Source organism: Mauremys mutica, chromosome 2 (assembly GCF_020497125.1).
Source record: "Mauremys mutica isolate MM-2020 ecotype Southern chromosome 2, ASM2049712v1, whole genome shotgun sequence".
NCBI lineage: Eukaryota > Metazoa > Chordata > Testudines > Geoemydidae > Mauremys > Mauremys mutica.
In genome coordinates this window covers 123,693,781-123,707,852 of record NC_059073.1, presented here as the reverse complement: position 1 = coordinate 123,707,852, position 14,072 = coordinate 123,693,781, and the positions used below count along the sequence as shown (strand labels likewise).

At 41.7% G+C, this 14,072-nt stretch overlaps 1 protein-coding gene across 1 annotated transcript in view; it reads right to left on the bottom strand.

Annotated features, from left to right (window-relative positions):
• The window catches only part of WRNIP1 (WRN helicase interacting protein 1), a 29,482-nt gene extending 15,654 nt beyond the window's left edge, over positions 1–13,828 (bottom strand). Inside the window, exons 1-3 of the mRNA XM_045007529.1 lie at positions 13,229–13,828; positions 3,177–3,368; positions 1,706–1,950 (exon numbers count right to left, since the gene is read on the bottom strand). Of these exons, the coding sequence (XP_044863464.1) occupies positions 1,706–1,950; positions 3,177–3,368; positions 13,229–13,813 (1,022 nt within the window). The 5' untranslated portion in view covers positions 13,814–13,828. The remainder of the gene's footprint in view (positions 1–1,705; positions 1,951–3,176; positions 3,369–13,228) is intronic.
• Between the last annotated feature and the right edge of the window lie 244 nt (positions 13,829–14,072).

The window sequence follows — 14,072 nt, the reverse complement described above, 5'->3', positions numbered from 1 at the left end:
CATGATGAACTATCAGCTAGCTGCATCTACTGCTAGATGTATTTTGGGGTGATGGGATTGATGATGGAGAAGAATGGCAAACAGGGATGAGATGAAAGTGGCTGGGGTAGGGGGAAAGAGGGAACATGCAATAAGAAGAGAATTAGAAGGATAGCAAAAAAGCAAACAAAAGAAAAGACAAATCAAAGGTAAGAGACAAGATGTATATAAAAGGATATTTTTTTGACCAATAAGAGCACCATTTGTCAGACAGACAAGCAGGAAACACCAGGAAAGAGCTAAAGAAAAGAAAATGTTAAAACTGGAGTTCTATCCTTACTTTTAAAAAGCTAGGCCCTCATTTTTGTCACTGGTCGGGGACACTGTCCCTCATGGACAAATTCCTGAAACTATGCTAGTCAAAAGAAATCTGTCTCTTTGTGCTGCTTAATTCATCCAGAGCTAGTGGACAGTTACAGATATGGAGTCAAATGAAACCTAAACCCTCACCAAATGCAACTGAAACTATGCCTTGTACTTTAATCCCATATACAAAGCCTCCAAAACCCAGTCAGGGTGTAGTCGCAAACACAGCTGTGCTGTTACATTAAAGTTGACATGCAGCCCTCCCTCCTCCAGGCTACAATTCACATCCCTGTGTAATATATAAAAGCAACAAACGGGTAAACAATGTCAGGAATGGTGCCCTAAATAATGTAACAGAATTCCCTCATTCATTGCCCTAAACTGTACAATATAGGAATCCACATTGCTCACGTAATACAACAGAACACACAAAGTTCTTAATTATAACACAGTTAAGCACTAGTATGGAAACAAATGAAATAAACATGAAATTTAAACTGACCTATGCACTATTTTGAATTCATTAGTTGCCCATTTTAAAATGATGACTGCAAATCAGTGTGGGGAAGAGGGAGCACAATAGAGAGTTTATTTTCCAAGAAAATTTTATTAAAGTGGATGTTTGACATTACACTCCTCTCTACCCTTTTTACCCTCAAGCTCACTCAAAAATACTTGTAATCCCCACTGTAACTTCAGAAGAAATTGTGATTTTAGTTTCTCAGGTACCAAACTTTTAGCATGGCTTTAATTTAACGTGATTGATTTGGACAATTAGAGGAAGGAAACAGGAAGTAGTTATTAATATTTTATTCACTCCACACAGTGAAGAGATAAAGTCGTGTGCGGTATATAGCAACTTCATTTGCTGTGTAGGTTCACAAAGGTTCCCTCTCCAACTCATTCAAACAAGTTATGCAAAATACAGGAGCTTTTTGGCTGGTGGGCTCAAAATAAGTAACATGTGATGCCCTATCTACCACTTCACAGTAATATGATGCTTTTACAACCAACAACAAAAAGTACTGCATGAGGGTATGACAGGACCCAGTTACAGCTTCCAAAGCAAATCCTCAGCTGCAGAACAGATTTACATATCCTGTGGGTGAGTCAGAGGCGACAAATCCAAGTATAAAACTCTGTACTAATTCAGACAGTAGGATTTTTTTTTGGATCCACCGGTAGCTAATGCTTTGTATTCTTTTTACCCCGCTAGCATCCAACATATGTTGCTACTTTCTTTTCTTTACTATTAGGAGTGGTTAAGATTTCCTTTCCCCCCCCCAGCTCTCTCTGGCAGCCTGTCAATGGATTCCTCGGGTCGTGTGTGTTAACACATGGCAGTTCGTAGAGTACTTACTCAGAGCTCTTGCTGTCGCTGCCATTCGCAGAACTAGTGTGTTGCTCATCTTGGCCTAAAACCCGGATCCCCAAGGACTTGATAGCCCGCATCAGAATCGATTCCATCGCCTCAACAGAGAGCTTCTCGAGAACAATAACTCGACATCGACTCAGAAGAGCAGAATTGACCTGGAAGGAAGGGTTTTCGGTGGTTGCCCCGATCAGCGTCACAGTCCCACACTCAACGTGAGGAAGGAAAGTGTCCTGAACATGGGAGGGAAACAGAAAAAATTGATCTTAATCAACGACAACCTGAACCATCCCAAGTGAGTAGTTATTAGGCATTTTAAAGTACATTTTTCATGGCTTGCTATTCTCCAGGCTTCCAGCTGATATGCCTTACGAGCTCACTGACAAGAGAGCTCATCAGCTAGTTGCCTAAATGAATTCATTCCATTCAAACAGTGCATGATGGTTATTTCACCTTAATAACCTGTCCTTTCTCCAAGAATGAACTGAGATACTGAAAAGAACAGCATTAGGAAAATGCAAGTCATTACCATTTAGTACTGTGATTCTGTTTTATTGTTAGGCAGACAGCAGATACGATGAAAAGCTGCCCTTATGGAAAAGTCTTATAGAATTTAACAGCCAACCAGGATACTTCCTATAGTTTTTTGAACCAAGTTTAGAATTCTATGGAAGGGATAATAATTCTCTATTAAATTCTATAGAATAGGTCAAAAAACTACAGAAAAAATTGACTAGAAACAGCTAACCTATCAGTTTTAAGAAATTTCTATATAGCCATATTCCATTTCTGTCAAACCCTATTGGTTTGATGCCTACCAGTTTTTGTAGAACTTTTTCCTAAGGGCATCTGAAGTTTTGAAGCTATGGTAGTAAAGTGTTAAAGAATATGAATAAAGGAAATGATGCTTAAGGAGGAAAAATTCATATTGGCTGTGGTGAGGTACTATTCATAAATACATTTCATGTCTTGGTTTGCTTTATTTTCTCAATAGAGAAGAGTGGGTATGTACAAACAAAAAACAAACAAGGAATGTCTGCAGGCTTCCTAGTGACGTGCTCTTAATTAAAAACTGAATAATGTTATCACTGAAATGAAGGCTCTTCTTAATAGGCAGATACATAGAAGAAGTGAAGTTGTAATACAGCTATAAAGAAGTAAAATTTCAGGCAAAAAAAAAAAAAAGAGTCAGATGTGACAATGCATGTAAAACTTCTACAAAAGCTGATTTGGTTTTGAACTGAAGTTCCTGAAAGGCACACAGTACACAACTGAGACTCTTAAATTAGAAATCTAATTTAATTTTTAACTTCTAAACTAAAGCTTCTGAATATATCAAGCAGTGACTTAAAATATAAAGGTAGAAAAAACATTTATTGTTCAGCACCAAGGTACATACATTTTAAGCAAGTAATATGTTGACAGGAACTTTGTTCCTGACATTCAGGTGGAGCAGTACCTGCTGAGATTTATTGAAACGATGAATCTCATCAATAAAGAGGATGGTCTTCCTCTTGAGGAGTCTTTTTTCATTCTCTGCTTGCTTGATAACATCTCGGACATCATTTGTCTTGGCACTTGTTGCTGATAAAGTCACAAATCTTGTACCATTCTTCTTGCTGTTGCTGGCTATGATATGTGCTAGGGTAGTCTGAAACAGAGGAAAGAACTAGCTTTTTAAAATCATTTTGGACATAGAAAGTATTTGCCTAAAGGAAAGAAGCCAAGAATAGAGCAGCATGTTAACCTAGCGAGAGTGTTGACACCCTCGAGAATAGGAAGTTCATGTTGTTCTAGCATAGGGAAGATGTGAAAACATTCTGCTAGAGATGTCTGCCAGCTCCATTTTCCAGAGTTGCATGTTAAGTATCTACTTGGTATCAATATAGAAAGGGCCAGTGCCCTAATTTAGCACAGCTTTTGTGACAGCTGTTTTTTTCACCCACTGAAGAAAAAGGAAGCCCCTTCCCCCAAATGTGCTGTTGCTACAGAGGACAGGAGATATGCTGCTCTTCATTGGGGGATATTGCTGTAAGTTACCATACAGCACAACAGCTGAGGATACTGAGATGCTTAAAAAAAGCTACATGAAATTAGACAGTATTTTTAAAAATCAAATCACAGCATTTGCTGTTCTTGTTGCAAGGAAAATGAAACAATAAATGAATAAATATTCAGCAAAAAGTAGTTCTCCATATAGCCTCAGCATTTTAATAAAGAGAAATTATAATACTAAAAAAAAAAAAAAACTGACTCTTTACAATCTAAATAGGATTTCCTAGGCAACCAAACCTGGCCTGGATAAACACAATGCAATTACTACCTGCCAAACAAATTTTTAACTTGTTTTAAAGGATGGTTTTCTTGTTTTCCTCTCCATGACCCGCTCTATACCAACCACTCCTTCATAGCTGTATTTATTTATAGGGATTTAAATTGCGTTCATTTTAGTATGGGAGCAGCCTGCAATGCTACTTTATAGTCTGCAGTGTTGTTGCAGCTGTGTTGGTCCCAGGACACTAAATAGATAAGATGGGTGCAGTAATATCTTTTATTGGACCAACTTCAGGACCTGAAGAAAAGCTCTGTGAAGCTCAAAAACGTCTCTCTTTCACCAACAGAAGTCGGTCCAATAAAAGGTATTACCTCACCCACCTTGTCTTTTTAATTCCACTTGATAGGCAGACACACTAAACTGAATGTGCACATTTCAGAATTTTTTTTCTTCCAGAACCACCTTAGCTTTCTGAGTAAAGGCAGGTATATTGGTGTGTCCCAAGCAGAGCAGGCAGCTCTGTGTTCTGGAACACTGCAACAAAAAGCGGAGAGTTTTTTCCCTGAGCTGCCTCCTCCTTAACTAATGATGTGGGGGACAAGTGCTAGCAAGCCAAAGATTGTCTTGAAGATATATTCCAAGGATCAAAATTAGTGCAGCAGGTGCACTGAACCTGATCCTCTTGCAGGGAAAGATGTGGAAACAGAATCATCTACTAGTCTAAGAGTGACCCATGATGCCAGCAGGAACCTGTTTGGGGTTCCTTCAGTAACAGCTCTCTCCTCCTTTAAATGGCTCCTCTCCTGGCCCCCAAGGTGGCTCTAAGTCTGACTGTCCCCAAGTAGGAGAGGAGTGACTAAAGGGGAGAATACCTTTAAGGTATCTCCTGCTTGCTCTAATCATTGTGTGTTGATGGAAGGTGCCTTCCCCATTTTCTTTAGATGAGGTTTGGTTTCAGTGTGCCTGATCTTCTGAAACCAATCCAGAGTCATCTCACATACAGAGTCCACACCTCTCCTCCTCAACCTCATTGAGCTGTTCACTAAAGGAGGAGGAAGACGAGGGGAGAAGTATTAATTTCCCTGTTCGAGTGCTCTAGAAGACTATGCTGGAACACTTTAAATTGCCTGTCCTGCTCTGCTCAGGAGATCACCACCAAAGCTGCCCCTCAGACCTGTCTTCAGTCAGGAAGCAAAGACATCTAAACAAAACAAAATAAAACATTATCGCCTTATAAATTAAGTTGCCAAGGTAAAACCAAAGTTGGTGTGTCCCTACAAAGTGGGATGATAGATTCAGAAACGGAGGCAGGAGAGTATGCCCACACTTTAAAATACTGGGTGCGCTGACTCATTGGCTCATCCAGTTTAAAGGCTGAAAACAAAAACTGATCTCCCATTTTCTTTGAAAGCGGCAGAAGAAATGGATGACTCAACTAGCTGGCTGTTCACTTTCCTGAATTTGTCCTTTAGCTCCACTCAGCAAGGTATGCCCCACAGTGAATTTAGGCAGTGATTCCACATGTTAATGGGACCACTCACACACTTAAGATTGACATATGCTTAAGTATCTTTCTAAATCAAGGCCTTGCAGAAGAATGCAGGGGAAGCCAATTTTCATTTCTACCTTCTACAATTGTCCATCAATGCATCCAGGATTCATAAATGCAGGTCAGATCTGCCACTTGTATTTATGTCCCTCTCTTGCAAACAACTTAAAAAAAACATTCACTTTTGGTATTAAAAAAGTTTGTAATTACTGTATTTTCCTGTGAAGCAAATTTGAGCTAGGGTCCTTGAACATGCTACTTTTAAAATAAAACAACCTACTCCCCTGACAGGCTCCTCTCCCCCAGATATATAAATATTTTTGGATGTTCTGAAAAATTATTTAGATAAAGAAAAACATTTGGGGGGGAAAAAGCTTGAGGGTAACATTAGAGTCACAGATTTTAACTGAGAACGTAGTAAGTTTTTAAGCTGATGAATCTCAATACTACTCCCTTCACACAAAAGGTCAGAGGTCCTGCCATTAGGATAGGGTAAACTGCATTTCAAAACTAATGCTGAAAGCAGTCGTCATATTCTTGGCCTCTTCCTTATTATTCCGTGCCATCAGTCCTTTAGAATTAAACTGCCTATTACATAGGTGTGGATCGTTTCCTTATTTCCCCATCAGTTTCCTCTGAGTTCACTTTTTCATTTATGCATTTTGATATAATTCCTGTAGCCAGAGCTAATAGCATACAATTGTTGTAGTGTATCAAACTACAATGAAGCCAGAAAATATATACTCTAGTGGAGACATAATAGGAGCCCAAAGTACAACTCCTCCCAAGAATGCAGTTGCTTGCACAGACAAGCTTGAGGAAATGTGCCAAACTACTATGGCGTTTTCCAACAAATTTAGTTATAGTGTATTCTGGGGATGAAATGAAATCTGAATACTACTAAAATCCAGTATGGTATAAGGAGAAAAAAGCACCAGATATTGTATGGACATCTGAAATGAAATTAAGTTCCTAGATTTTTACAACATAAGCGGGCTATATTGTTAGTGTTACACTGAAGCTTGTTTTTTAGATGAATTAAAAGTATTTCCCATCAGAACACATCACAGTAAATTGGAGGAGACATTTAAGCAAGGTAATAGTCTGCTTCCTCATACTGGAACAATGTACAAGTACTTCTTGTTTAAATAGTCTTCTTTGCTAATAGCCAATATAAGCACTGCTCCCACACCTATTTAATTCAATGGCATTTACTTAAGTGAGAACAGGATTGGTCCCATAGTTTGAAGTCTACAATTTTAGCACCAATGCGAAGCAAGGAGCAGGACTGGGAGCAACTGCTATTATAGAGCGAGACAGCCAGCTGGGATGGAGCAGCACTGAAAGGAACTAAATGTGCTCATTTCACAGCCTGGCTACAGATACCTACCCTGCCAACAGCCCCGGGACACCAGCCAGGAGAGCAGTTCCCTGGGATGGGTTTACAAAACCTGTGATCTGCCCCAGGCAAACTATGAGTGTCAGCAGATATATTACTGAACTAGTCTTGTGGAACCCCATTCTGCCTGGGAGACACAAGGTCAAGTCAGCTTCAGACTGAAGGAAGCTGGCAGGGTAGCAGATGAGCATGGCTCAACTGTGGCAATGGCTGTGGAGACAATAAAAATTTAAAAATTGATATCACTTAGCTATGGGAGGACTCTAATATGCTTACTCACCTTGGGTGGTACCTGACTCCAAAAATAGTCTACTATAGACTACTTGAGGAGCAAGGTATTGATCACTGTAAACAACAATAGTCAGAATCTGGCTAATAACACCTACACAACCCAATTCAGATCAGGTGTAAACAGGCACAAGGCCACTGAATTATACTTACTGAAAGCAGAGCTGTGCCTGCTTACACTAGGTCTGAATTTGTCCCTTTATATTTAAACTGCTTTACAAATACAATGGGCCGATTCTGATCTCACTTTCACCAGTATCACTCCATTGACCTCAATGAAGTTAAGCCTAATGAGAGCTGGGTAAAATTTTTTGTCCTAATTTAAAAAAAAAAAAAAACAACCACCACCACCACCTAAACAAAAAAACAGAAAACAACAACAAATCATATTTGGCCATACCAAAACAGTCTGTGAATGTATGTTGTTTTCACCAAATTGTGTCCAGCTCCTGCCCCTACAGCCCCAAAAATGTTATGAAAAAGATGAAACATTTTCTTTAACATTTTGATTTTTTGTTTCCATATGACTTGTTTCAATATTTCCTTCAATTTTATTTAAAAAATTCAAAATTGTACAAATTGCTCAAAATCTAAATGACACATTTCATTTTGGATTGACCACATTTCATTCAACTCCAAATGCAATGTTTTCCAACTTCTCAATTATCCAAAATGTTTGGGTTTGGTCTGATCTTAAATGATTTTTCCCCCCTGGAATTGCCAGCAAACCAAAAAAACCCTTATTTGCACAACTCTACTCCTGTTTTACACCAGTGCAAGATCAGAATCAAGCCCATTATGTTCGGAGACTATCACTTTTCCTTATCTGTTTTTAATTTTAAACTCCGCACTGTTGTAGAAGCCATCTTGATTCTTAGTTAAGATCTGCACTAAAGCTCACTGAAGTCAATGGAAAGACTTTCATTGACTTCAATGGGCTTTCACTTAGGCCCCAAAGGATTAGGAGGGGACATAAAATGTAACCAAATATTCAAATAGTTCAGATGATGCCTCAATTGCTAATTAGAAGGGGGAGGGGGAAGGATCAGTTACAGTACATTTTACACCCAAGAGACCAGAATCCCAATCTGCAAATATTTTGTGCCTTCTCATGATGAAGTTTTGAATAAAGCAAATACAAGGGATTGGTTAAAAATAGATAAACATAAACCCAATGAAATGTAATACAAATTGCAAGGACAGCTTGCTATGTTTTGGTGTTACACATTCCTATAAACATTACCTACATTAACCTAGTATAGGATTGCACACACAAACCCAAGCAACAGTGGCTGAATGCCCTCTGCCCTAAATTTTCTAGGCAACACTGTCCCAGTTAACCTATGGAGGGGGGGAAATGTTGGTAACTGGGTAACAGCATGCTTATAAAAAAAAAGAAAAGGAAGGTTATCACTTTGAAATACAAAATTGTTCAGATTTTGCAGTCCCAAAGCTTATTTGTAACAGCAAAGTTATTCTGTGCTTGAGCTACTGGTGTGGACATCCCCCTGCTGTCTCTTTACTAAAATTGGGTGTCCCATGGCAGACAAGCAAAAATCTAAATCCCCACATTAAAGTGTCATAAATCACAGCACAGCTTACTCAAATTGCAAACTTGGATTTGAGCAGCTGGGCCACTATAGACATTCATAAGAGGTTGGTTTTTTTTTTTAATTTGAACAGTCAGGGTCCACTGGTAGATAACCATGGCATTTCTTTGAAAGGTGTTATTTACATGCTCTGTCTGCTCATTTTTTTATGAGCAAGGCTATTGAAATGTATAAAAGAACATAAGTTACTAGCACACTTGTGGGTGCTGTAAAATATAAATAATACATAATAAAATAAAAGAAGGGGGGTTAGCAAGAGAGTCAGTATCTTTTGGTTCATAAAAGAATAGCGCAGAGGGACAAAAGTTGCAAACACATTCATGACCTTAACAAACCCAACTGAGAAAGCAGGCTTTTAAAGACTGTACCCCTTTTGGAAAACATGACAAACCTTTCAATAGCAGGAAAACTTAAAAAATATCCAATCTAAAGGTACATTAATTTGGTCTCATTATTTTGAACACACCCCTTCAAACATATATATTCATTCAGGGCTGAATTCAACATAATTTGTCTAGTATCAGAAGGGTAGCCGTGTTAGTCTGGATCTGTAAAAGCAGCAAAGAATCCTGTGGCACCTTATAGACTAACAGACGTTTTGCAGCATGAGCTTTCATGGGTGAATACCCACTTCTTCGGATGCAAGTTGCATCCGAAGAAATGGGTATTCATCCACAAAAGCTCATGCTGCAAAACGTCTGTTAGTCTATAATTTGTCTAGTCTCTCTCTCTCTCTCTCTAGCACACACACACCTCTCTCTCTATCGTTGTCAGCACCCGTTCCCCCTGAACTGGGACCAAATGTAGATGGATAAAAACAATTTCAGCAATGTTACAGAAAGTTTGAGACCTGAGAGTGGGTGGATATTAACTGTGCCTCTGGGTACTCCCTTTTTCTTGTTTTTGAAGATAAGAAAAATAATGAGATAAGACTCTTTATGGAGTGTTTCTCATACACCTTAACTGTATGTATGCTCATATTATTCAACTTCTGTTGAATGATATGATTGGGGTTCATGTGGATTTTAATATTGTTATTTAGCTGTTTGGTAGGTTTGAAAAGACTTACTTTTCTTAGCAAGAAGGATATTGAGGCTTTTCTATGAATAGGAGATGGTACAGCCCATTCTGAAGTTTACAATTTATGTTAAGCATTCTTGATATTGCTAGTTTTGGTTTTAAGGAGGTAATGTAAGACTGCTACCCTATTTCAAAGGACTGAAAAAACAACGATGGGGCTTCAGAAAAATTCTTAACTGATACTTTTATGACAATTAAGAGGCCTACAGAACTGTTGCAGAATCCTGCAACTGGATTCCCTGCTATGTCTACACTACCGTGGTAAGTCGACCTACACAACTCTGGCTACGTGAATAACGTAGCCGACATAACTTAGGTCGTTACACCTTAGGTCAGGGTCTACACAGGGGGGTTGACGGAAGAAAATCTCCCATTGACTTACCTTACTCTTCTCATTGGGGGTAGAGTACAGGGGTCGACTGGAGAGCAATCTGCAGTCAATTTGGCGGATCTTTACTAGACCTGCTAAATTGACTGCTGGTGGATCGATCACAGAAAGTCGATCCCGGCTGTAGTATAGACATGGGTAGAAGTTGTTAATAGGTCTAAGGGAGTCTAACTTACACCACCTCATGTATCACTTCTGAATTTAGCCTAAGATATCTGATGCTATTCCTACTTCAACACATAAACACTTGAGACGATTTTTCTGGTATCTAGGGCTTAGAATCAAGATTTGATACACTTGAAGCTAAATTACATATGGTGTCTGTTAACATTTCTCCACTGAAAAACCTGGCTAAGATGGTGGAGCAAAGTCTTAAGGAAACACAAGGAAGTCTGTACTGGAGACAAGACGGAAGGGGGGGGAGGGAGAAGCAAGGGTTCTTCTAAAAATGGGAAATACAAGATTATCTGGTTCTTTGCTGCAAAACATAGTTTTTTATTTATATTGCTTAGGTTACAAATAAATATTTTAAGATGAGCAGTCTTTTTTTTTCCTGAGATGTTTTAAGGTCTTTTAAGCTTTGATAAGATTCTGATGATGTGCCAAATGATTTTACCTTTATCTGCTATACTGTCTCAGTAAATTGATACTGAATGATTTATTAAATTATTTTTAAAAGCTAGAAAATAAATGTTTAATTCTGGAGAGGTGCTTATTGGTAGATACAGACTTTGAACAAAAGAAAGCTTTCTCCCTCTGCCCAGTCACTGTGTGGTATGAGCAATCATCTTTCTAAGGTCTTTTTGATTTTGAATGCTGACTGAGGTTCTCCCTTTCCTTCTCTGAAGAGGCAGTTTTTCACCATCAGACTAGTTTCTTAGAGTACTGTATCCACACACAGTAAGATCCCCCATTATTTCTTTAGTATAAAATCTTATTTGATATACTTAGGTCTAGCAAAGACAAAAAGCCAAGAAAGATGACAGACAGCAATGTAGTCCTGTTTCTCATCATTAGAGTCATCTTGGTTTAGCAGTGTGGACCACGTGAAGTTTACAGACCAGAAATTTAGAGAAGAACATTTAAAAAAAAAAGAAAAGAAAAGAAACTTCCAGCAGTTTAAATGAGAAGTGATTGAGGCATATTTTAAGATTTTAGTAGAGGAGGGATCAAGATAAAGCTGAATTCTACCAATATTCTGGAAATGGTGTTAGGCAGACCTGAACACAAAGGAAAAGAGATCACTTGAGAGTAACGGGGCTTTGTGTCAGCATAGAAAAATGTTGCAGGACTGCAGACATATATTCATGTTTACAATTCAGATAGCTTTTTGAAATTAATCAGTCAGTGAATAAAAAGGATGGAAGTGTGGAAACAGGAAGAAAGAGAGAGAATAGTGAGACCAGAACAAGCTGAAAGTTAACTAACTTAGAAATACATATTTACTTACAGAGAAGGGCTTGAACAAAATTAAAGAAAACAATCCTGCCTCCCCCCCAAAAAAGCCCTCTCCCCTCAAGATTCATACAGTGCATTTCAGATCCTCTCTCTAATAGAAACACCATTATTATTCACACAATAAGTACATTTATAAGATGCAAATTTTAATAAGGTGTAATTTTTTAACCACAGGAGCAACTAACCATAGGAACAATTTACCAAAGGTCATGGTGGAGTCTCCACAACTGCCATTTTTTTAAATCAAAATTGGATTTTTTTTCTAAAAGATGTGCTCTAGGAATTATTTTTGGGGAAGTTTTATGGCCTCAGTTATACAGGAAGTCAGATTACATGATCACAGTGGTCCTTTCTGGACTTGGAATCTATGAATTAGAAGCAAATAATTGATCTATTAGCAGACGTTTTGAGGTGAGGGGCTATATTATTGGTTGAGCACCGGCAGCATACAGCTCAGCACCTTACAGAAGCTAAACAGAGCCATCTTCTACCAGGACCTGATACAGAGAGACTGTCAAGTGTCCTGCTTATTACCACCAGTCATTCCAGGGAAGGCCATGTAATTACCCTGGTAAGCACTGCCCCATGGCACCATAAGCACCAACCTCCCCCCCCATTTGCCCCTGCCCCCACTCCACCCCTTCCATGAGGCCCCACCTCTGCCCCATTTCAACCCCTCCTCCAAAGTCCCCATCCCAACTCCACCCCCTCCCTGCCAATATTCCAACTCCTTCCCCAAATTCCCTGCCTCCTCCCCTAAGTGTGCCACATTCTTGTGCCTTCCAGAGCATGGTAATGCTGCCAAACAGATGTTTGACAGCAGCCAGGCGGGGAACGCTGGGAAGTAGGTGGAGGAGCGGGGACATGGTGTTGCTCCAACCCTGGAGCAACCACCACAGAGTCAGTGCCTATGCATGGTACTGAAGGCAGCACTGAGCCCTAAGGAAATGCATAGAACAATTAGAATACCTGGAGTAGCTGGACTGCAAGTTATTGACACTTGTGCAGTTGCAGCCCTGTCCATCCCAGTGTATTAGAGAGACAAGGTGGAGGTGACAATATCTTTTATTAGGCCAATTTCTGTGGTGCGGACAGAGACAAGTTTTGGAGCCACAGAGACCTGAAGATGAGCTCTGTGTGGCTCAAAAGCTTGTCTCTCTCACCAACAGAAGTTGGTTCAATAAAACATATTACCTCCCTCACTTTGCCTACCTAGTGCAGTACTGTATTCATTTAACCAGGTGAGCAAAGAAATTCAGAGCAGAGACACAGAATGGGAGGGAAGCTACGTTTGGGTAAAACTGCCCCCCAACCTTACATGTTGGCTGGGATCTGTGAGGCCCCTGTCAGTGTGCTGGTGCCCCCGTGCAAGCCGGGCTCACCACTGGGGAGGAGGCTGTGCGGCCTAGTGACATTGAGGCAGGGGCTCCCTTGGGCCGCCCAAGCAGCCCCGGCGCCACTCACCTTGCCGCAGCCAGGGGGCCCCCAGAGGACGAGCGAGGGGATTTCGTGGGCCTCCAGCAGGGACCGCAGCAGGGTCTGTTCTCCCAGCACCTGATCCTGCCCCACGTAGTCCCCCAAGGTGCCCGGCCGCAGCTTATCGGCCAGGGGCTTCCCCTCCAGCTTCTGGGCCACGGTCTCCCCGCTCAGGGCAGCCGCGTGGCTCCCGGGGCTGGCAGCCGGCCCTGCCCCCCGCTCCTGGTCTCGGGCTGCAGCAGCAGCAGCAGCAGGCGCTGCCCCGTGAGCCCCCGCTGCCCCGCCCGGCGTTCCCGGGGGGGCTGCAGCCGCCCGGCCCTTGTGGAACAGGGAGAACATGGGGGTGGCGGGGCCGCTCCCACCCTCCCGCTCCTCCTCCCCCCCCGGGGGCCCGGAGAGGCGCATTTTCTTGCTGGAGGGCTGCGGGCTCCGCTCCGGCTCGCCGCCCCTCCCCGCCCCCGAGTCCTGCAAGCACCCGTCCAGGTGCGAGTTGATGTGCTCGGCGGGCAGCTCCCACAGGCACACGGGGCAGCGCACCAGCGGCGCGTCCTGCTGCGCCCCGGCCCCCTCCATGTCCCTGCGGCTTCCCGCTCGGGGCAGAGCAACAGCTGCTGCAGCCCTCTCCCCCGGCCCCACCCGCAAGCGGCCTCCCTTGCCAGAAGCTGGTAAATGCTCCCCCCTCGCTCAAAGCTGCAGGCAGAGGCCTTCCTCCCCCAGCCGCTGCCCCCGGCCGCACGCGGGAAACGAAAGTGACCCGCCCGTGGCCTCCTCCTGTAGGCTGCCCCAGCGTGTAGCCCTTCGGGAGGTGTAGTCCTGTGGCTGTGCCGGGGGT